This window comes from Bicyclus anynana, chromosome Z (genome assembly GCF_947172395.1).
Source record: "Bicyclus anynana chromosome Z, ilBicAnyn1.1, whole genome shotgun sequence".
NCBI classification, from domain to species: domain Eukaryota; kingdom Metazoa; phylum Arthropoda; class Insecta; order Lepidoptera; family Nymphalidae; genus Bicyclus; species Bicyclus anynana.
This window is the reverse complement of record NC_069110.1, coordinates 11936030-11958265: the sequence shown is the minus strand read 5'-3', so window position 1 is coordinate 11958265 and position 22236 is coordinate 11936030. Positions and strand designations below refer to the sequence as shown.

At 35.9% G+C, this 22236-nt stretch overlaps 1 protein-coding gene across 1 annotated transcript in view; it reads right to left on the bottom strand.

Moving 5' to 3' along the window:
• The window catches only part of LOC112049118 (transient receptor potential cation channel subfamily A member 1), a 39264-nt gene that overhangs the window by 14257 nt on the left and 2771 nt on the right, over window positions 1–22236 (bottom strand). Inside the window, exons 2-7 of the mRNA XM_052890511.1 lie at window positions 13356–13511; window positions 8568–8724; window positions 5906–5996; window positions 3805–3874; window positions 1979–2104; window positions 130–426 (exon numbers count right to left, since the gene is read on the bottom strand). Coding sequence (XP_052746471.1) covers window positions 130–426; window positions 1979–2104; window positions 3805–3874; window positions 5906–5996; window positions 8568–8724; window positions 13356–13511 — 897 coding nt within the window. The remainder of the gene's footprint in view (window positions 1–129; window positions 427–1978; window positions 2105–3804; window positions 3875–5905; window positions 5997–8567; window positions 8725–13355; window positions 13512–22236) is intronic.

The window sequence follows — 22236 nt, the reverse complement described above, 5'->3', positions numbered from 1 at the left end:
ACTGAAATGTTGGAGTTGTATGCCTACCACATACGAATCGAAGGCAGTACAGGCACTGGTCTATCATGGCATAATCAATGATTACTTGCCCAAACAATATTAAATGGACAAAATACCAATAATTTATACCTGGGAGCAGGCCAGATGAACGGGTGTAGAAAAATCATGCTGCTGTGTGGAAATCTTTGCACCAGATCTCAAACACAGCTCCACGGCTCTGATGTCTCCGCCGTGCACTGCTGAGTGCAGAGGCACGTTGCCTTCGTTATCGTACAGGGAAATCATTTGTTCTCGTGTACAACCTTTGGATTCACCCCACTGGAGAAATACTTCCATAGTTCTAGACGAAGCGTTCTTGGCCGCTTCGTGTATCGGGTAGTACCCGTTGTTGCACGGACGCTTGCATTGTGCTCCAAAATCTGCGATCTGCAATTAGGTTTTTTTTTATTCTTGAGTTTTTAAGGGTTACTTTAATTTCATAATATTATTTAATATACTTTCATACAACAACATTTCAATAATGAAATTAAAAAATAACTGTATAGTACAATATTTCCTGACAAAAACGGCTTGTTTAAAAATATTATTTACTTTTTAAAATTCTAAAATAAAACCTTGGTTATAATTTTTTCACGTTTTCTTTGTGTGTAAATTAAGTAAACTAAGTCTAATTGAAATAAATAAATTTTCATTTGATTTGAAAAGGCCGGAATCAATCCGCTCTCTGCGGCATGATGTTGCAAGATCAATAAATTGTTAAAGTAAGGCTCAGCGATATGACCCAAAACTTGCACCTAAGACCTCGTGATCCAAAGCCGCATAAGCTAACCACTGGACCGAGATGGACGAAGGATGTTGATGATGATGATAGTAATTTTGCCAACTTCTCATAAAAAAAACACAATATTTAATTGGCAGGACTCGCAGGGCATCGTAATTCAAAACCGCATTAGCAATCCACTGGACGATGTTGCAAGATTAATAAATTCTTAAAGTAAGGCTCAGCGGTATGACCCAAAACTCGTACCTAAGACCTCGTGATCCAAAGCCGCATAAGCTAACCACTGGACCTAGACGGACGAAAGATGTTGATGATGAATGATGATGACAATAGTAATGTCAATTTCTCAAAAATAATAAACTATAATTATTCGCCAGGACTCGCAACTAAGACCGCGTGATCCAAAACCGCATAAGTTAACCACTGGACCTAGACGGACGAAAGATGTTGATGATGAATGATGATGACAATAGTAATGTCAATTTCTCAAAAATAATAAACTATAATTATTCGCCAGGACTCGCAACTAAGACCGCGTGATCCAAAACCTCATAAGTTAACCACTGGACCTAGACGGACGAAAGATGTTGATGATGAATGATGATGACAATAGTAATGTCAATTTCTCAAAAATAATAAACTATATTTAAATGGCCGGACTCGCAACGAAGACCTCGTGATCCAAAGCCGCATAAATTAACCACTGGACCGAGACGGACGAAAGATATTGATGATGAATGATGATGACAATAGTAATGTCAAGTTCTCAAAAAAAAATACTTAATTCCCAGAACTCGCACCTAGAACCTCGTGATCTAAAGCCACATAAGCTAACCACTGGACCAAGATGGACGAAATATGTTGATGATGAATGATAATGACAATAGTAATGTCAATTTCTCAAAAATAAAAACTATATTTAGTGGCCAGGATTCGCACCTAGGACCTCGTGATCTAAAGCCGCCTTAGCTAACCACTGCACCGAAATGCACCGAAAGATGTTGATGATGTATGATGATGATAATAGTTATGCCAACTGCTCATAAAAAACACAATATTTAATTGTCATGATTAGCACCTAGGACCTCGTGATCCAAACCCGCATAAGCTAATCTCTGGACGGAGACGGACGAAAGATGATGATGATTGATGATGATGATTTATTAAAACTTGAATTAAAAGTGAAATAGTACTTACCAATATTCTAGCACACACGTCGTGGTCGTGAATCGCCGCAAAGTGCAACGCAGTACGCCCGTGTTCTCCCCCCAAGTCCACGTTAAACTGAGTTTTGTATTTTGCAAAGACTTGCAGCACCGACACCTGTAAAAATATTAACTATTCTATCGCACGACTACTTCTCACGAACACGTCTTTAAGACTGACTGCCATGAAACGAGATAAAATCCAGGTACGTGTAACATGGGGTTGGAGTTATTTTTAGTTTCTTCGATGTCTCATTATCTTCCCACGCACATGTCGAAGCCTTTCATGGAATTATTGAAATAGTGGTGCCCCTCCTTACCCACGTAAAATATTATTAGATTTGAGGTTTCTATTTATCTTAAAGGTAAGATTCATTGCTAGACACGTGGAACGTAGTTATATATAGTAAGCACCTACCTGTTGGCTATAAAGCCATGTACCTACTAAAGGCTTTATTGACACATACAAGTCGCTCCAAGTCGCTCATTTTACAATAAGTAATGCAAGTAATATTGCTGTTATTACAATGTAAGCACTACACTTGGGATTTAACAATTTTCCTACAAATCTATAAAAATACGTAAAAATAAATATAATTTCAGGTGCAAAGCTAAGCCTATTTAAAATAATTACGTGAAATTTCAAATTATTTCTGAAATATTCCAAACATTCGTTGGTTAATATAAAAAAAACTGGCCAAATGCGTGCCGGGCCACGCGCAGTGTATGGTTCCGTAGATTAACTTAGCACTTTAATCCTTTATGTAATGCACAAAAATACCGATAACTATACCGCACAGATAGACGATAAAAAAATCACTTGGCATGTTGGGAAGAAATCTCAATTTTTTTTTTAATTTTTCCATTACCATTTTATTGACGTAATTAATATACATACATACCCATACCAAATTTCAGCATTCTAATTTTCACAGACTGAGTTATCACTGACAATTTTATCTTTTCAATTAACAACGGAATTAGTATGCTATTTCCGAGTTCCTATTCCTATTTTTAGTTGGTCGACTACTAATCTTAAAATAGCAATTGCTACTTAGTATTCATAGTTTTCCTTGTAATTTCATTATATATCATATCATACGCATGTTACAATATCCCTTACTATGAAATAAACGAATAAAAAAAAATGGTACATCCCTCCCCTACATGTAAAGTGTTTACATGTAGGGGAGGCAGGTACCATAAATTTTTTTTTTTAAGATTTGAAGCTAATGGGGATGATGACTAGGTTTGAATATATTGATTTTTATGATACATTCGGGTAAATAAGGTCAATGTTAACTAATTTATACATAAAAAGCAAAGATTGACTGGATATGTGCAAAATAAATAAGTTTTAATAATACATTAAATGTGACATTTTTATAAATATAAACGCAGAAATAACAAAGATATTTGTAATTTTGTTTAAACGCCCATACAAATCTAACGATCATTAATTTAGGCAATTAATGTCATAAGTTCGTACCATTTTGTATGGGGCGTTTTTCAGGGATCCGCGGCAGCGCCGCAAATCTGACCCTTTCAATCTCTGTAGCTCCGAAAGTAATGATCGCAAATACCTTGTTACTTTTACAAAATTGCTTTACTATTAGCGTACTCTTAATTTATATACAATTTTAAAAACTGTTATCATCCCTATTTACAGCTTTCTAGTAGTAATAGTCCCTGCGCTAAACCGCGGATGGACAGACAGACGGACATAGTGAAACTATAAGGATTCCCCAAAAAAGAAACAAAATTTTAAAACAACAAATAAAAAAAAACATTCGTACATTAAAAATATTTCTAACTCACCTTATTTAATTCTGTAGCTAAATGTATGGGTGCCTGATTTTTCTCGTTCAAAGCGCACGTGTTCACATTGCTGTAAAACACAAACACGGTTACTGCGAGAAACAATGCTCTTGCACTTGAGAGATGAAAGTTATTATTGAACTTCGTCGGGATTCAATTCAGTACGTAATTAACACTTTTGCTTCACTGAATTGCCACGCTGATATAATCCTCTTCGTGAACTATAGAGCAACGACGTAGGTTTTAACTAATATTATAAATAGGCTAAACTTATTATAAAAATAAAATATAAGGAAATATCAATACAACTACAACTACAAAATTAAAATAAATTAAAATTAAAACTAATACCTAAAAATATTTATCAAAATTTGCCGCCCTTGGTAGGGTGCCCATCACGCAGGCAGCATTCCCGCGTTGAATTGCGATTGAGCGTCTAAAGTTCCTTAAATACAGTTGTCTCGGCGCCCAATATGAATTCGAGACACTAGGCCCGTGGGGCAGGAGCGCTCTGACTCTCCACAAGGAGATCGGCAAACGCCTCAGAGAGGCAACAGGCGACCCTCGGGCGGGCAGCTTTCTCGCGCAAAGAATTTCAATCGCAATTCAACGCGGGAATGCTGCCTGCGTGATGGGCACCCTACCATATTATAAATAAGTAAAGTTTGTGGTGTTGTAGAGGGTAATCTCGGGATTTACTGAACCGATTTTGCTAATTTATTTGTGAGTGAAATAAAGCGTAGTGTACAATATAGTCATATGTACAACAATCTAGCTAGCAAGTTTTTATTTAGCTACCGTGTATAGCTGAGCTACGAATTCTCGTAGCCCAGCTACTTACGATCAAGTATATCTCAGCGCGGTTACGGATGTGAAAGTGAATTGTTATTAAATTAATTTATTCAAATTATTTTTTTAATCTGATGGTCTTGGCGATAAAAAACAAACGAATTTACCATGCTAATTAGACAATCATAATAATCAGAGACGTTCATCATTATCAGCTGATAGATTCCACTGCTGGACAACGGACTTACTGGACTACTTGTCAAGACTTCCAACACAACCAAGCCGCCAGCCTTCAGCGGTTCCCTGTAAACCACTTGATGTCCTCGGTCTCCGGTAAAAACTAAAAATAATTATCTCAACCCATAACATACATTTACTGCGAGTACATGGCTAAGATTGCTCCGTATATATTTGACAACAATAGCACTCGAACCACCTTGAAGGATCCTTTGAAAGATCCTGCCCACGCAGTGCTCGCTAGACTAAACATATTACGTTGTCTCTCAATACCCTCATCTTGTGTGATTGCCGTTCCTTATCTTGTAAACATACCTATTACCGTTCTTTATACATAAATCTTGTAAACATACCTATTAAGTAATTTTCTCAATTCTCTAAATATGTTTATGTTTGACGCAAATGTATTTATTTTTAGACGAGATCGTTATCATATACGTAGGTACATATATTTTCGTAATGCCAGAAAAGAAACTAATCTTAGTCATTATCAAAGCACATAACGAAAGACCAAAAGTGATCAGTTTTATTATATAAATAAAATAGACAAATATTTAAAATTTTATGTATGTTTAGTTTAAAGCTTGTATGAAAATTTTTCTCAAATTAAATTTATTAAAAAAAAATAAATTATACCCACAAAAAGAAAAAGAGTCTAAAACTATAAACTTGAAAATATGTTTTAAAGTGTCTCAATAATTTCTATTACCAATGTTTCGTCGTCGTCTTCGTTATCAACCCATATACGGCTCACTGCTGAGCTCGAGGCTCCTCTCAGAATGAGAGGGGTTAGGCCAATATTATAGTCCACCACGCTGGCTAAATGCGGATTGACATACTTCACACACGCAGAGAATTAAGAAATTCTCTGCCATGCAGGTTTCCTCACGATGTTTTTCCTTCACCGTTTGAGACACGTGATATTTAATTTCTTAAAATGCACACAACTGAAAAGTTGGAAGTGCATGCCCCGGACCGGATTCGAACCCACACCCTCCGGAATTGGAGGCAGAGGTCATATCCACTGGGCTATCACGGCAATACCAATGTTTAAGTATATATATTTGGTACTCACTTTTGAAGAAGAAAATCTATAGCTTCCAAAGATTCGTTTTCTACTGCTATATGTAACGGTGTATTGCCTGCGACATCTGCTGGGTTTAAATCTATGAAAAGAGTAAATAACTTCAATATGGTGTACATTTCAATCTGAAAGCTGGTCCACTTTTTTTTCCTTTGCGGAGAGTAATATAATTAAAGCCGGAACTTCTGCTGGAGATTCTTTTTTTTAATCTCTACAAGTTAGCCCTTGACTACAATCTCACCTGATGGTAAGTGATGATGCAATCTAAGATGGAAGCGGGCTAACTTGTAAGAAATAGGATGAAATCCACACTCCTTTCGGTTACTACACGACATCGTACCGGTAAATCGCTTGGCCGTACGTCTTTGTAGGTAGGTTGGTAACTAGCCACGGCCGAAGCCTCCCACCAGCCAGACCTGGACCAATTAGTAAAAACTTCAATCGGCCCGGCCGGGGATCGAACACAGGACCTCCGTCTTGTAAATCCACCGCGCATACCACTGCGCCACGGAGGCCGTTAAAGCTACAACCTACAGACCATCAGTTGTAATTGCATAGTGTTATCCAATGTATATGTAATATTCGATTTTACATTGCCATTTTAACTGTGCAGTTTTCAGATTTGTCTACACACGGGCGTTTTTACTGTACAGTTCAAACTGCACAGTCAAATTTAAGGTCTGTAGCCCGCATTAGGGTACTAGGGTAGGGTCGCCGCTGTAATAACAGTATAAGTACGAGTTCGTAGCCAACTGTGTGCCTAGTGGGAGTTTTCTATATTTTCATACTGTTACTATCGCGTTGACGTAAACGCAAATTTATATGGAATTAAAACAGTTGTCCACTAGATGTCGCTGTTCAATTCCATAGAAATTCGTGTTTACGTTAGCGTGATAGTAAGAGTATCAAACTGCCACTAGGCTCTCGGTAGACAGCAGCAACTTCAGCCTAATTCACTATCTTTGACGTATGCTAGTTGACATGACAAAATTGAGATTCTATGTAGGTACTCGTAAAATTATCATCCAGTGTTTTTTGGTGGATATCGCACAGTATGTAGGTAAATTACATTATTTGATGTTTATTTTAATAGGTTAATAATAAAGACCAAAATAGAGAATAGGCCAGCACACCATTTATACGCCGTTTATGTATTGAAACACCTTTCGTCGTCTAGAAGGTATTTTATAGAAATACGTCATCAGCCTATTTTAACGACCCACTACAGGACCAGGCGTCCTTTCTTATAAGGATGATAAAGGTGATATCGAGTGTATCGTCCTTTTATTATAAGAGGTCAATGCTTTGTACACATAAGTTTCGTCACGTCAGTGCCATATCTAATAGTATAAAATCATTGGTTCGACCCCATTAGAAAGTTCTACAGTGTACTAGTATGTCAAGGGAACAAATTTAATTAAAAGGGAAATTCTGTGTTGTTTACCTGAAATAAGATACGTAGAAAATAATTACATGGAGTAAATTTTGTGTACATCCAATCCGAGTGATTTGTAACAAGTCATCTTACAAATTCGTTTTATTTAGCTGTTTTGGTTAATTCCGTAGTTTCTATAAAAAGGTGTTATCGCGAAGAGCAGGCTACGCATAATGATTTGTGTCACACTTTTGCGGTCTTACACTGTTTTGCAATTAGGTACTCTTAGGAGACCTAGTACAAGCTTAAAAGCAGTAGGTATTCAAATTTTAAGTTTCTTTGAAAAAATATTTTTAGGTAGAGACAGTTTCCATATCCTTAAAGAAATTGAAGTATTATCTACGACAAATAATAACTACGGAAGAATTGGACCGATCTTAATGATATTCTTGATGTTTGCACAGTGGCAACACATTGTCAAATTTATACTAATATTCTAAAGCTGAGTTTGTTTGTTTGTTTGCTTGAATGCGCTTTTCTCAAGAACTACAGGTCCGATTTGAAAAATTCGTTCAGTGTTAGATAGACTATTTATCGAGAAAGGCTATATAATTATTCCCGTATTTCTACAGGAACGTGAACCGAACCGTAGCAAACTATATGGTCTGCGGCTAGTTGCGGCCAAATGCGCGATGAGCATTTAGTTTTTGCAGGCCAATTCACTAACTTTGACGTATGTTAGTAAATATTTACAAAATTATCAACTAGCTAACTGTTAATAGTTCTTAAGTCACGTGATTTCGTATTCACTATTTATTTGATGCTAACTGATCAAAATTTTGAATGTAGGTAAATAATGTCATTCTGTGCTAACTGACAACCCATCTTTGAAATCATAGATTAAACTGATGACATTTTCAAGTTGACATTGTGATTTTGGTTGACAATGAGCTTTACAGAATACACAAAATGCGGTTATTATTGGTTTAATGTAAATTCGAATAGGTAGCTAAATTACGCCAAAGTTAGTGAATTGACTGGCTGGGCCTTCATTTCAATGACAAGTATACAGCTTTGTCATCATCATCATTATTAACAACCGATAGACATCCACTGCTGGATTCAGGCCTCTTGCATGGACTTCCAATCAAAACGGTTGAGAACCCTTCAACCCGCTTGATGTCTTCAGTCCACCTAGTAGGGGGTCGACCAACACTGCTCTTTCCGGTGCGGGGTCGCCATACAGCTTTGTATGAATTAGTAATTAAGTAGATTCACCTCCTCCGTAGTTTTTTATGAAGTGAAGGATGTTGGTGTTGTTTCGAGCAGCTGCTTGGTGCGCCGCTGTTCGACCTCGTGCATCCTTCAGAGCGAGCCTCGACGAGTCCATCAGGTATAAACGCATGAAGTCCTCTATATTCCCACTTTCAGCCGCCTGAAACCAATAAAATCCTACTGTCTTATAGGATATTACAAGTATTATTAAATTAAGTAAGACGCTCATTATTAATTTTTTAAAGAATATTTGCCATAATATATTTTTTTAAATATGATCAATTTTCCCATTCCCAACCAGTGCGGGTCAAGAAGCACTGCGATCCAGGAAGATGAACTTTAATTTATTCACTCCGTGAAATCAAAATATTCACATTATTTTGTTTTTAGCTTTTTTAGGGTTCCGTAGTCCTCAAGGAACCCTTATAGTTTAGTCATGTGCTTAGTCATCAGACACATAGCTTCGAGGCAACCCTTTTTTAGACACCGATAAATAACTAAAAGTTAACTTTTCACGGGAGTCACGCCATAAACATGCAACCTAGAGCGAGGCTACTTTTATTCCGATATTGCCATGAAAAAGGGTCGTCTACACTGGTGAAACTGTGGCGCAGAGCTTGTTAAAGACGAAAAAGGAAGAACTTTTTATAATATAATCAAAATGAGATACTATATACTTTCTTTTTCATCAAATCCGTCTCACTCGTCACTCGGCTTAGGCTAAGTAACTCGTAGGACCGACCGCCTTAAATGAGAAATTGCAACAAAGCCCTGCTATGTGCAGATTACAATCGACGCAGAGTCTGCGTTAGCTAGACATACCTCATGTTTTAGTACGAGATCCGGCTTATGGAATATATACCTTAATCTGTTATTTATTTGAGGAAAGTTTTGCCTGATTGGTTGCCTCGTTGAATTGCGGCCTTGACATACAAAATTTGAAATTTGGCAGTACGTAGTTTATAGTTAGTAGGTATCTGTTAAGAACGGATTTTATGAGAGGGCCGGATTAAGGAGGTCTAAGAGAGGACGCAGTCGCAGCCGTCCGCTACTACTAAAATAAATTTGTTTGTTCTATAGACTCGTATGATTATAGAGGACATCTTTGACTATAGGAAATTCGTAAAAGTTCAAAACTATGGTCGATATGGACATTCTGCGATCACTAGTCTGTATTAATCTACAAATAAGTAAATGGACGAAATATCTATGTCCATTTACTGTAAAACATTGTGAAATAAAGATCATGACTAATGGACGAATCATTTTTATGTATATCGATGCAATTGTGTTATAATATATTTTTTCATTATCTAAGTCTAAATTGTTGTATTTGATTTAAAATTTATTTTATTGAGGTTACGAAAGTCCACTCATTTATTAAAGCGATTAAGTTGTATTTGTAAACATGAACTTAAGTTGTCTTATTTAATAAGAAAATTAAAAAAAAAACACGTTAATAATTTGTAATTATAAATATATTGATACCGACATTCATGACAACTACATACGTATATCTAATTATCTTATCATTATTATTATTATTTCTTTTTATGAAATCCCTAAAGGAAAATTCGGCTAAAGGAACTCTGTTTCAGCCAAAAGGGCCATCCAAGTTTTCATAACATAAAAGTTAACAAACTAACCTCATTCAACTTGGTAGCTGAGATAGTTGGAAACGTGTTCGCTCGCCGAAATAGAAACATTTTTCCATCAGCCAATAAAAAACATGCCTTGCACTATAATGTCCACCACTACTCTGCGATATAGATGAGTATGATGGGGTGAACATTTTAAGTGCTCTTATCGTATAATCATAAAACATTAACCCATTATATTTCCTGGCTAACTAAGTACCATTTATGGGCACTATTGTTAGATATGTATGTTTTTAATGTGTTGTAATTGCTGGTTATATTTGTATACTTCGAACTTCCTACCGCCTTAGAATTTTCCCGACAGCAGAGCCATCTACCTGACCAATTGCTAGTCTAAAGCATTCTGGAATCCACTAGTCCCGTGGTTTAGGAGGAGTTCAGAGACATACACAAGCAGCTAGTTCCGGATCCATTTTTAGTTACCAGCTCTATTAATTTTCCACTATATACCGCATACCTGTGCAATGTGCATGCAAATATTGGTAAATAATAATTGATCTATAGGTTAGCCAATGTAACTTCAGATGACTAGGTCCTGGGTTCGAGCCTTGGGTCGAGTTGTGATACACTGAGCTTTTCTTTAACGCTTAGAAATTCACAGTAAAAATCTCAGCCAGGAGTGGGAAAGTTTGTGGTATTACACGAACGTGTAACCCCCGTTTCGAGTGCGAGTCATTCTCATTAACCAGAATATTAGTAGGAGAGCTCGGGATGCTAAATTTGCAGTTACTACAGCGTCATTGGAATCGATTAGATTTGGTAGATTACATGATAGAAAGACTAAATATATACTTTTTTCGTTTTCAGCGATGGCGAAAAAACTACAGACTTTAAAGATAATTTTTATTATTTTGGCTTACTGAAATCATCAGAAAACATGCGCGATTATTTCATTCAAAATAAGTAAAAAAATAACCGCACTCGTTGCTGGATAACAGAAATATAAGGGTTTTAATTTGGAACTTTGGAACCCACCCATTCCATTACGTTACGCTCAAATCGTCAGATTTTCTAAATGCACACCTTTTAGCTATCAACTCATCTGACGCGCTGGTTGAGTATTTCTGCAATTAGTTTTTTTTTTGGTTGCCTTAAACGTACCCACCAATATTAAGGCTCATACTTGGTGGAGGTATTGAACAACGTGCAAGGTATGCTCCCTTGTGTCCATCTGCCGCGCTCGAGTAACTGCGAAAATCCCCTCTTCGGCTCCCCTACTATATGTTACAGTGATCGTAAAACAGTTTAACTCTCTCTAATCCATCCTAAGCCGGACAATACTCATTGGAGCAGCGAGGTGGGCCCAAGCTGCATGTAACCTTTCCAAGGAGTGCCTAACCTTATAGTAGGCTATTAAAATGTGCCGATAATGAAGATAATAAAACTTTTCTGTTCCGCCCTTATCGCTATTTTTAACTTCACCTAGTAGGTATTGCTATAAAAGCGTCATTAATCATGTTTTTTCTATTTTTGTAAGCTATATAAATTTCTAAAAATTGCTTATCTTTATACATTGTTATATAAGGGAGCCATGGGTTGATATTAAAAAAAGATACTGTGACTTGGACTTTCGCTTACTTCTCAATCACACGAAAATCGGTCCAGCCGTTTCATTGATTAGCCAAAACAAACAGGCAGTTAGACAAAAAAAAGTTTTTTTTTGAGCTAAGTAGGTACTTTAGGCAATTAGTGAAAAGATGTTTATTTAAATTTCCACTTAGACATAAAGGTTATAAAAAAATGGTTCTATTTTATAAAGGTAAGTAGATTGATTAGTAGATTGACTTGTTACAATCTTCAGGTTAAATTATGTTAATTCATTAAATTTTATTTTTATTTAAAAGCCTCAGGCGTCGTAGAATTCGTCCGAATCGACGATCATAGGTAAAGTGTCCAGAAGGCTGACAGTATTGCCACGTTGTATGGCAATACTAATTCTTTGGCCTAAATATAGGCCAGCCTTCTAGTCACGGGAGGTGTCGATTAAACGCTTTGCATTTTTTTTTGTAAAGAAAGCGTGTACTCGGACCCCTCACGGTCCTAGTGTTTTGTGTTTCCTTTTTTTTCATTAAAAATCGTCAATACATTTATTTATTACTTTTTTACATTAAGTACACAAACAAAATCGCATTTGTGCCATTCTCAGCACAGTTTTTTGCGTTGCGAATTCGTATCGCTCCTTTATAACTAACATTACAAATATTTTAATTGACGATACATATTATTGATCGATGCGAATCCTCACAGTCAAATGAGATAGCTGATATGGTTATCATAAAGTATACACACATTAAATGCACTAATGATAAAAAGTTATAAACATGAATGGTTGGAATAGTAATAACTAAATGGCGATTGTAATGTAATAATCTATGTATGCTTGCAGTATAACTGAGAGCCGTGATAGCCCAGTGGATATGACCTCTGCCTCCGATTCTGGAGGGTGTGAGTTCGAATCCGGTCCGGGGCATGCATCTCCAACTTTTCAGTTGTGTGCATTTTAAGAAATTAAATATCACGTATCTCAAACGGTGAAGGAAAAACATCGTGAGGAAACCTGGAAACACGAGAAATTTCTTAATTCTCTACGTGTGTGAAGTCTGCCAATCCGCATTGGGACAGCGTGGCGGACTATTGGCCTAACCCCTCTCATTCTGTGAGGAGACTCGAGCTCAGCAGTGAGCCGAATATGGGTTGATGACGACGAAATAATTAAATAGATAGATAACTAGAGTTTTAAAAGTGGTTGTAAATTATACCCGTGTAATAAAATTTTCTACCGACGAAAAACGGAAATAAGGTTATCAATTCGTCGTGTATATATTTTTTATGTATGAACACGCGTAACTTTTCATTCAATCATCTAATTTTGTTATTTTTTATAATTAGAAAGGATAAATTTACAATTAGGTCCCATATAAACATTTGGAAGAAAAAATCCAATCCTAATGGTAGGTAACAACTTTCTAGTGGTAGTAGTACAGACAGACAGACGGACAGACAGACGAACATGGCGAAGCTATAGAGGTTCCTTGTAGACTACGGAACCCTAGAAACGAATCGCTCCGCCGCGTCTGTTTAATTGCGATAATCTCGAGAACTTACTAACGGATTAACTTACGTAATAACTTACCCTAAGTATTCTGTAAGGGCTCTCAGCTAAGAGACACACGTCCCCCGAGTTGACACGCTCATTGCCTTGGTTGGGAAGCATTATCTGCATCTCGCCGCCGGGATCTGTCTTCATACGCGTCTCTCTCCGGTGTCCCGTCAGAGTCCAAAGCCAGCCCTGGTTAAAAAAGAGTGAGTTAATAGGTAATTTCAAAGCTCACGGATCTGGTACTTGGTGCTAGTTGTGGGCTTCGACTGAAGACTCAAAGTCACTCCTTCGGCGAAGATAGAGAGAGATGCTTGAAGTTTTTTTGCGTAATCGAATCAGAAATGAGGAGATTTGAAAAACCAAAGGAGATCATTCACGCTCCATACATTTTTGGGCTCTTTTTAAAAGTGCCGGCTATCAAAAAAAAATGGCACGAATCGTTAGAGCTAGCCATTGGGAGTAATAGCTAATATGGCATGAAAGTTGTAGGAGGGCTCTGAACCAAGTTATACAGGTTCGAAGATTCGTTATTTCCATACATTTTGTCGATTTTCAAAAGTGCCCGCCAAGAAAAAAATCTGGTACGTATCGTTAGAACTGCCTATTTGGAGCAATAGTTAGTAAAGCACAAATGATGTAGGAGTGCTCTGAACCAAGTTATACAGGTTCGATTACTCGTCACTTCTATACATTTTACTGAGTTTTGTAAGTGCCAACCAACAAAATAAATGATACGTATCGTTATAACGCATAATCATTGTAATGTAGCCTGTGTCAAGTTATACAGTTTCGATGATTCGTTAAATCCATACATCTTATTGATTTTTTAAAGTGCCGTTTTACAAAAATATGGTACTTATCGTTAGAACTGCCCATTTGGAGCAATATTTAGTATGACACAAATGGTGTAGTTTTGGTCTGAACCAAGTTATAAAGGTACGATGCCTCGTCACTTCTATGACTTTAATTGAGTTTTGTGCCCACCAACAATATTAATGAAACGTATCATTTTAACTGGTCATTTGTGGCAATAGTTATTAGAACACGAATATTGTAGAATTGCTCTGAATCAAGTTATACAGTTTTGGTTAGTATAGCAGACACTTTGTGGAAATGCTGTGAGACAAGTTATACAAGTGTGACTATTTGTCATATCCATGAATTTTATTAAAAATTGCCAGCCATATAAAATGGTACGGATCATTAGAACTGACTGTAATAGGAACTGGGAGTAATAGTTAGTATTGTACAAATGCTGTAAGCCTGCTCTGAGCCATGTTATACAAGTTCGATGATTCGTCATTTCTATACATTTTACCGATTTGAGCAATATAACTAGTAGGTAGGATAGACAGAAACATTGTAAGATTGCTCTGATCCAAGTCATTTGTGTTCGACGATTCATCACTTTGTTTTTGTTGATATCTGTATAGGAAACACAAAATAATAATGATGAATACACTGCTCGAACTAATAATATGAAATAAATGTCTTCATAGTGTTGCTGTGTCATCATTATTTGTAATGTTATCCATGTTAGTAAACCACAATTACCATTACTTGAAAGAACTTAAACCAATATTTTTATTTACCTCTACCCAAAATCCACAATAACATAACAATTTTTAAATGCATTTGAATAATAATGTGGCATTGCATGTGGCACAAAAAATGAGTATTATTAATTCTATATTTTATTATTGTTTTATGTTTTCCAACTCTTCGGACAACAACATCTCGGAAATCAATGTATGAAAGTTACGAATCATGAAACTTATATCACTTTGTTCAGAAATCGGATTGTTCTGAACCGTGTGCAACGTCCTTCTATCTATTGCTCCTAATGTCTAGTTTTAACGATATATGTTTTTGGTGAACAGTATTTTAAAAAATCTCTCTCTCGAAACTATTTCGACAGAGCTACCATCAACCCCAACCAACTAGTGGTTGAGGCCTGCAACTACACTCCCAAGCTTAACGCTAACTTCAAGCAGAGGCGTCCCAAAAACGTCCTTTACGATCCAGACTATGACATGACGACCGACAATGCTTCGCGGGCAACATAATCACAAGCAACACAGCGTCTTCGCCGGCGAAGACTAGGTCCCCGATATCTAACGTCACCCGGACGTGGGTTTTCGAACTCACGATCTCGGGGGCTTCCGGACTGATTCACTTAGGTCACGGTTACACCCTCCCGAATGGCCCTCTAAGCCGAGGTCCGAGTCTCATAGGAGACGCCCTTAGAGAGCCGTTCCGTCCTCTATCTTTATTTCAGCCTTCGGGTCTCATCAGGCGATGCTTCTGCGCTCGCCCAAACCCCCCGGTGACGCCGTAGTGGTCCCACATGGAGCCATCGGCACTTACTCAACACAAAACAAAAGTATTTAAAAAAATCCATAAAATATATGGATTTGATGAATCATCGAAACAGTATATCTTGATTCAGAGCTATACTACAACGTTTATGCCATTATATCTGGAAATCGCTAGTTATGAAAATACGTATCATTAATTTTGTTTGTGGGCATTTTCAAAATTCAATAAAATACATAGAAGTGACGAGACATCGAACCTGTATAACTTGGTTCAGAACAATCCTGCATCATTTGTGCAATACTAAATGTTGCTCCAAATGTACAGTTCTAAAGATAAGTACCATATTTTTGTAAAACGGCACTTTAAATATTCAATAAGATATATGGATTTGACGAATCTGTATAACTTGACACAGAGCTACATTACAATGTTTATGCTATAGTAACTAATGCTGCAAATGGCTAGTTACAACGATACGTATCATTTATTTTGTTGGTGGGCACTTACAAAACTCAGTAAAATGTATGGAAGTGACGAGTCATCGAACCTTAATAACTTGGTTCAGAGCACTCCTACAACATTTGTGCCATACCAACTATTGTTCCAAATGGGTAGTTCTAATGATACGTACCAGTTTTTTTTCTTGGCGGGCACTTTTGAAAATCGACAAAATGTATGGAAATAACGAATCTTCGAACCTGTATAACTTGGTTCAGACCCCTCCTACAACTTTCATGCCATATTAGCTATTACTCCAAATGGCTAGTTCTAACGAGTCGTGCCATTTTTTTTCGTTGGCCGGCACTTTTAAAAAGGGCCCAAAATGAATGATCTCCTTTACTGACATAGCTCAGTGAGTCGCGAATCAAAACGTGTTGCAGAAAGTCGCTGAATGATCGCGGCTCGAGCCCGTTGTATTTGAAAGTCCATGCAAGAATCTTTTGTCCAACATTGTCCATCAGCTGTTAATGATGATGCTGAATTTCGATCATACTCTACCTTTGAAACAAAATGGAAGTGTGAAATCGGCGTTTATTAATTTTATATTGGTCAGAGCGATGTAATGTAGGTAATTATCAACCCATATTCGGTTCACTGCTGAGTTCGAGCCTCATCTCAGAATGAGACGGGTTAAGCCAATAGTCCACCACCTGGCCCAATGCGGATTGGCAAACACACACGCATAGAATTAAGAAATTCCTCTGGTATGCAGGTTTCCTCTCGATGTTTTCCTTCACCGTTTGAGACACGTGATATTTAATTTCTTAAAATTAATTAATGTACTCGTATATGTATAAAATCAAGATAAGGTTATAATATTGCTCAAATAATTGAAGATGCCTATTTACGTTTGCTTCGTAGGTCTTAAAAATATAGGTATGATACAAATTTTTTTGTGTTTGCCTGGAGTTCTTCGTTTCCAAGAGTGGCGTGCACTTCATCAATGCAAATATACACTGCATATCCCGAGGACTCATTTATTGGAGAAGGATTTTTTTATAAATATTTCCGTATAGTGCCTACCCTAGGCCTTGTGTGTGATACTGGTTTCCGGCTCTGGACTTTGATAGAAAGAGGGCAGGTATAAGCTCCTGAAAACATTTTTCTAGCGTATCTTGTTAATTATGTTACGTAGTAACTATTATCTAACCTTCAGGAGTGAGCTATACAAGTATATTTGTTACTTAACGTTGTATGTTTTATTTTTGGTTAAAATAAAATTCCAGGGAGATCTGATGATGATGATGATGATGATGATGATGGTTATGATGATGATGGTGATGATGGTGATGATGATCATGATAATGATAATGATGAAAGAGGGAAAAGAAGATTGTTTAATGTAGATACTTATTTTGGGCCTAATAAAAAGTGACTATGCTAAATTCGAATTGAGTAAATGACAACCAAAGGGCAAATACATTTTCCGTTTCACGTGTACTGTGAAGGCTGTTGATTACTCCAGGGAAAACGTACCACTCATTCGAATAAAGTAATACCTATTGCCTTAACAACATAATCTAAATAAATAAATAAAATTGAAGTCCGTTCATAATTTGAAATTAAGAGCTTTTCACTAAATACTTTTAAATTAAAATGTATAAGAAACCTTCATTCATTCAATAAAAAAATGGGTGAAGGACATTTAAATCGCATCTTAAACTTTATTATTCTTTTAATTTTCCCTAGAGACGTATTACTGTGATTTAATCGATGTAAGATGAACAAACCTGATAGCGACTTATTAACGCATGTGTGAACACCGTACCTACGAGTGTGAGAATAAGATAAGCGATAAGGCTACAAAAATCATATTATTTACGCCGAATATCAAGATTCTATACATTTACTAATCCATACATCCCATTAAGTCTGTTTGTATATATGGGTTGGTTACTTTTTATGCAAAACTACTGAATTTTGTCTGAAATTTGGAAAGATATCGGGAAAAAACCCATGGTTTCTGCTGAATTAAAACAAAGTGAATTTGTAAGTTTCCCTGTTAAGCTTTCACTAATGGATACACATAATCAGAAATGAGGAGATCCGCAGAAGAACCAAAGTCACCGACATAGCTCAACGAGTTGCGAAGCTAAAGTGGCGGGGCACATAGCTCGAAGTGCCGATGGACGTTGGGGTCCCAAAGTGCTGGAATGGCGACCCCATACTAGTAAGCGCAGTGTTGGCCGACCCCCCACCAGGTGGACTGACGACATCAAGCGAGTCGCAGGGATTCGCTGGATGCAGGTGGCTCAGTATCGTGATGTTTGGAAGTCCCTACAAAAGGCGTATGTCCTGCAGTGGACGTCCATCGGCTAATATGACGATGATGATGATGAATGGATACACATATACAATGGATAGTTACATCATCAGAGATATTGACTCGTCTGATTTCCACAGGAATTTCCATATTTTTTAGACAGTCAGATAGACTTACTTTTGTATTTAGAATTTTAGCATGGATATAGATAAAAAAAATATTTCTCTGAGGACATTAAGCGAGTCGCAGAGATTCAATCGTAAACGCTTAGAAAATTAAAATTTGCATGGGAATGACATTTGGTATACGATGGAACACATGATCAAGTTTATCGATCGGATATGGCATTTCCAAACATTTTTTTAGTTTTCAAAGCGTAAGCCCTCATTCGCACGAGAGCTTTTATAACGGACGTTTAAAAAGCGTTCAAATATAACAAATGCATTCCCAATTATATGTTCACATGGCAGCCTTTTTAAAACATGCCGCTTTTTCTCGAGCAGTGTTGCATTTTCAATTTTGTGCTTTGGAAATAACCTTCATTTAACTTCTATTTGTACTCTTTTTTAACGTCCGGTTGAAAAACTTTAAGTTTAACGTTTGTAGACAGAATCAACCTGCCATATGGCTACAGGCCTAGGATCGTGATGTTTGGAAGTCCCTACAAAAGGCGTATATCCTGCAGTGGACGTCCATCGGCTGATATGATGCTAATGATGACTGTATAATTAGTAATTTATGGAGGAACAAAAATATTCTTTAATATTGTAAAGAAATATAATCTTCAAAGTACCTGAACTAATTACAGAGAAGGTAACGAGGATATTTTGCAAACAAGCTTTTCTGCTAACAAGCTTCTAACTAACTAACTGACGAGCTCTGGCTAGCGTGACATTTTACTAGTAAGGGAACATATTCGTGGAAATATAATTTGTTAATATGAAAGTACTTAATGTGATTTGGTTAGAACAACCAGATTCATGTGCCGCTTTGGTCGATTTAAAATCAATTATATGAAATTTAAAGTTAACTGTGAAATTTCATTAACAAAACTTTCAGTATTTTATGGTTTACATAGTAATTAAATTAATTAAACGGTACAAGAATCGTTATGTTAGCGCTTTGTATTCAAACATTACGATCGTAAAACTCAATTGGCAAAATATGGTAAATATATGTAATACAATAGATATTATAATCTATCTCTAATTCCAAATTTTAGCCAAATCGGTGCATGTGGCGTGAAGGAGTAATAAACATAAACAAACATACTTACACACAATCTTTCGCCTTTATTATAGGTGTAGTACTAAATAAAGTGTCATTGTTACACTCCAAAAACAATAGAGTATATTGTATGTTGTATGTCAATGAGCATACCTAATAAAAGAAAATTGAAGCAAAATTCTTAATCGAGCTTAATTTTTGAAGACAATTAAAGTATTAAGTTTAATTTTTGAAGTTCGATTTTAAAGTTCAGTGTGTCAACGAAAAGAGAAATATCTACGCTTGCCATATGCTATATATTTTTAATTTTACAACCTTTATCATATCACGTGAACAATGAAAGTATGATGAAGTGTAATAATGTGAAGCCATAAACTAGGATAAATAAGCATCCAATATAAATATACATACATTATTTTGAAGCTTGATACATACAACACTATTTATTTCAGTTTATAATATTTATTTATTACAACACATTAGGCAGATTTGCAGAAATGCCGAATTGGCTACAGGTACATTCAAGTGTGGTAGTGCTTGTACGAAAACGTCACTATGTCAGTCCATATACAGGATCAGACTACGAGGCCAATCCAGCTAATATTTGGAAGTCCCTACAAAAGGTATATGTCCTGCAGTGGATGTCCATCGGCTGATATGATGATGATGAAGGCAGATTTCTCCGAAAGTATAGCTACCTTATAACTTCAAAAAGATTAAGGTTTTATGGCACTAAGGTTAAACTTTTTAGCTAGCGTAATTGCCCATACTAAGTTGCTAATGCATAACTATCAGCTTTTAAAAGAATACCAAGGTCCAGCCATCAAAAGCTCTTGCTCTAAAATAAAAACCAACCGATTGTAAGAGGTGGCACGCAGTGACGTGCTTAAGGTTTTTAAATATGGTAGGTAAAAATTGACAAAATGGAAAATTTCTTCTCCAATACACAGGTTCGCATTGAGGCCGCATTTTCGCATATATGAATTGTAAGCTGCTGGTGATATGAAGTTTACTGGATCAGCTAGTGATATAATATACAGGGTGTCTGATAGCGATTATGATGAATTTGTTTTGTGAAATTTTAAATTGTTAAGAATACTTTTTATGGAATAAATAAGCACTTTAATCAACAAATCTGATAAGAGAAAGCTTTCATTTTTTTATTTAAATTTTATTAATAAAAAGTAAGTTTAAGACAAGTAGGCAGATATTGAAAACCATTGAAGAAAAAAGTTGGAATGCTCACATTTTTCTTTTGTTTTCCTGATAAGCGTTCTGTGTTCTGTGGTCTCAAATTTTGCCAAGTTTCATTTGAATTCATTCAGTAGTTTCAGCGTGATGCCCGGCCAACATGACTGGGAGACAGGCAGGTAGACAGACAAAAAATATTTTTGTATTGATTAAACTCGAATTAAAATTTTCAAGATATTTTCAATCTGCACTGTACAGAATTGGACCTGTTTGTTACAGTTTTAATAAAAGTATAAGTAGGTAGATAGATTATGCATATATTATTTATATTATTAAGAATTTATCTTCATAATCAAGAATACAATCCATAAATAATTAAATTTTATTTGTACAAAAATACTTAGTTTTATACAATACACTTAGTGCCATCTAGTTAAGTTTTGAAAAACCTATGAGTATAATCTATACTAATATTATGTACTATAATTTACTATAAAAATTGGTTTATTATGTTAAGTTGCTTTCATCTGTACTTTTAAATATTCTGTACTTTGATAATAATATTATACTGCGTTATAAAAAAAACTTTTTCTAACAAACTCCTTACATCCAGTAATTTAATTGCCTTGGACATTGCTTAATCTACCAGTGAAAACCGCATGAAAATCCGTTCAGTAGAACCAGAGAATAGTGTTCACATACAGACTGACAGAAAAGTTAATAATTTAAAAAATATTTTCGTTTTAATTAATTTTATTTAGCAAAGTATTAACTGTCTATCAAGTCAGTATTTTTTTTCCCGACCGCTGAAAACGAAAAAAAGTATATAACCATTTATTATTCCTAGTTACTATCATCTAATATACCATATCCATACCAAATCTAATTGCATTTGCTCCCCGTAACATAAGTCGTAACCGTAATTGTAAATTTAGCATCCCGGGCCTCTAAATAAAAAAAAAAATAAATAAATTCATAATTCATCCCAATTCACAATTTACAATTCATAGTCATAATACAGGGGTACTTGAATTAACCAAGTACCACTCTATCAAAAAAATGCTGTATGCGAAATATTCCAAATTTATGGATATTACATAGTAGCGTCTTTGTTTCAACTTTATATCTTCTAAGAGAGACAAGCGCTAGCGCGTGCGCAATTGTATAAACCGCCATCTAGTTAAGCACTCGTAAACTAAAACACTCAACGAAATCTTCGAACATACACAAAAATACAGTGTTTTTAAGTGAAATTCCTATACAAAAGAAGTTGAAAAAAATATTTGTTATTTGACTACCTTTAAATATATTGATATTTTTTTATGATTCATTCGAGAAAATTAAGTCAATTAATGTATGATATTTTTTTGAAATATAATCTGCTTCATCATTATCATAAAGAAGGCGGCTAGT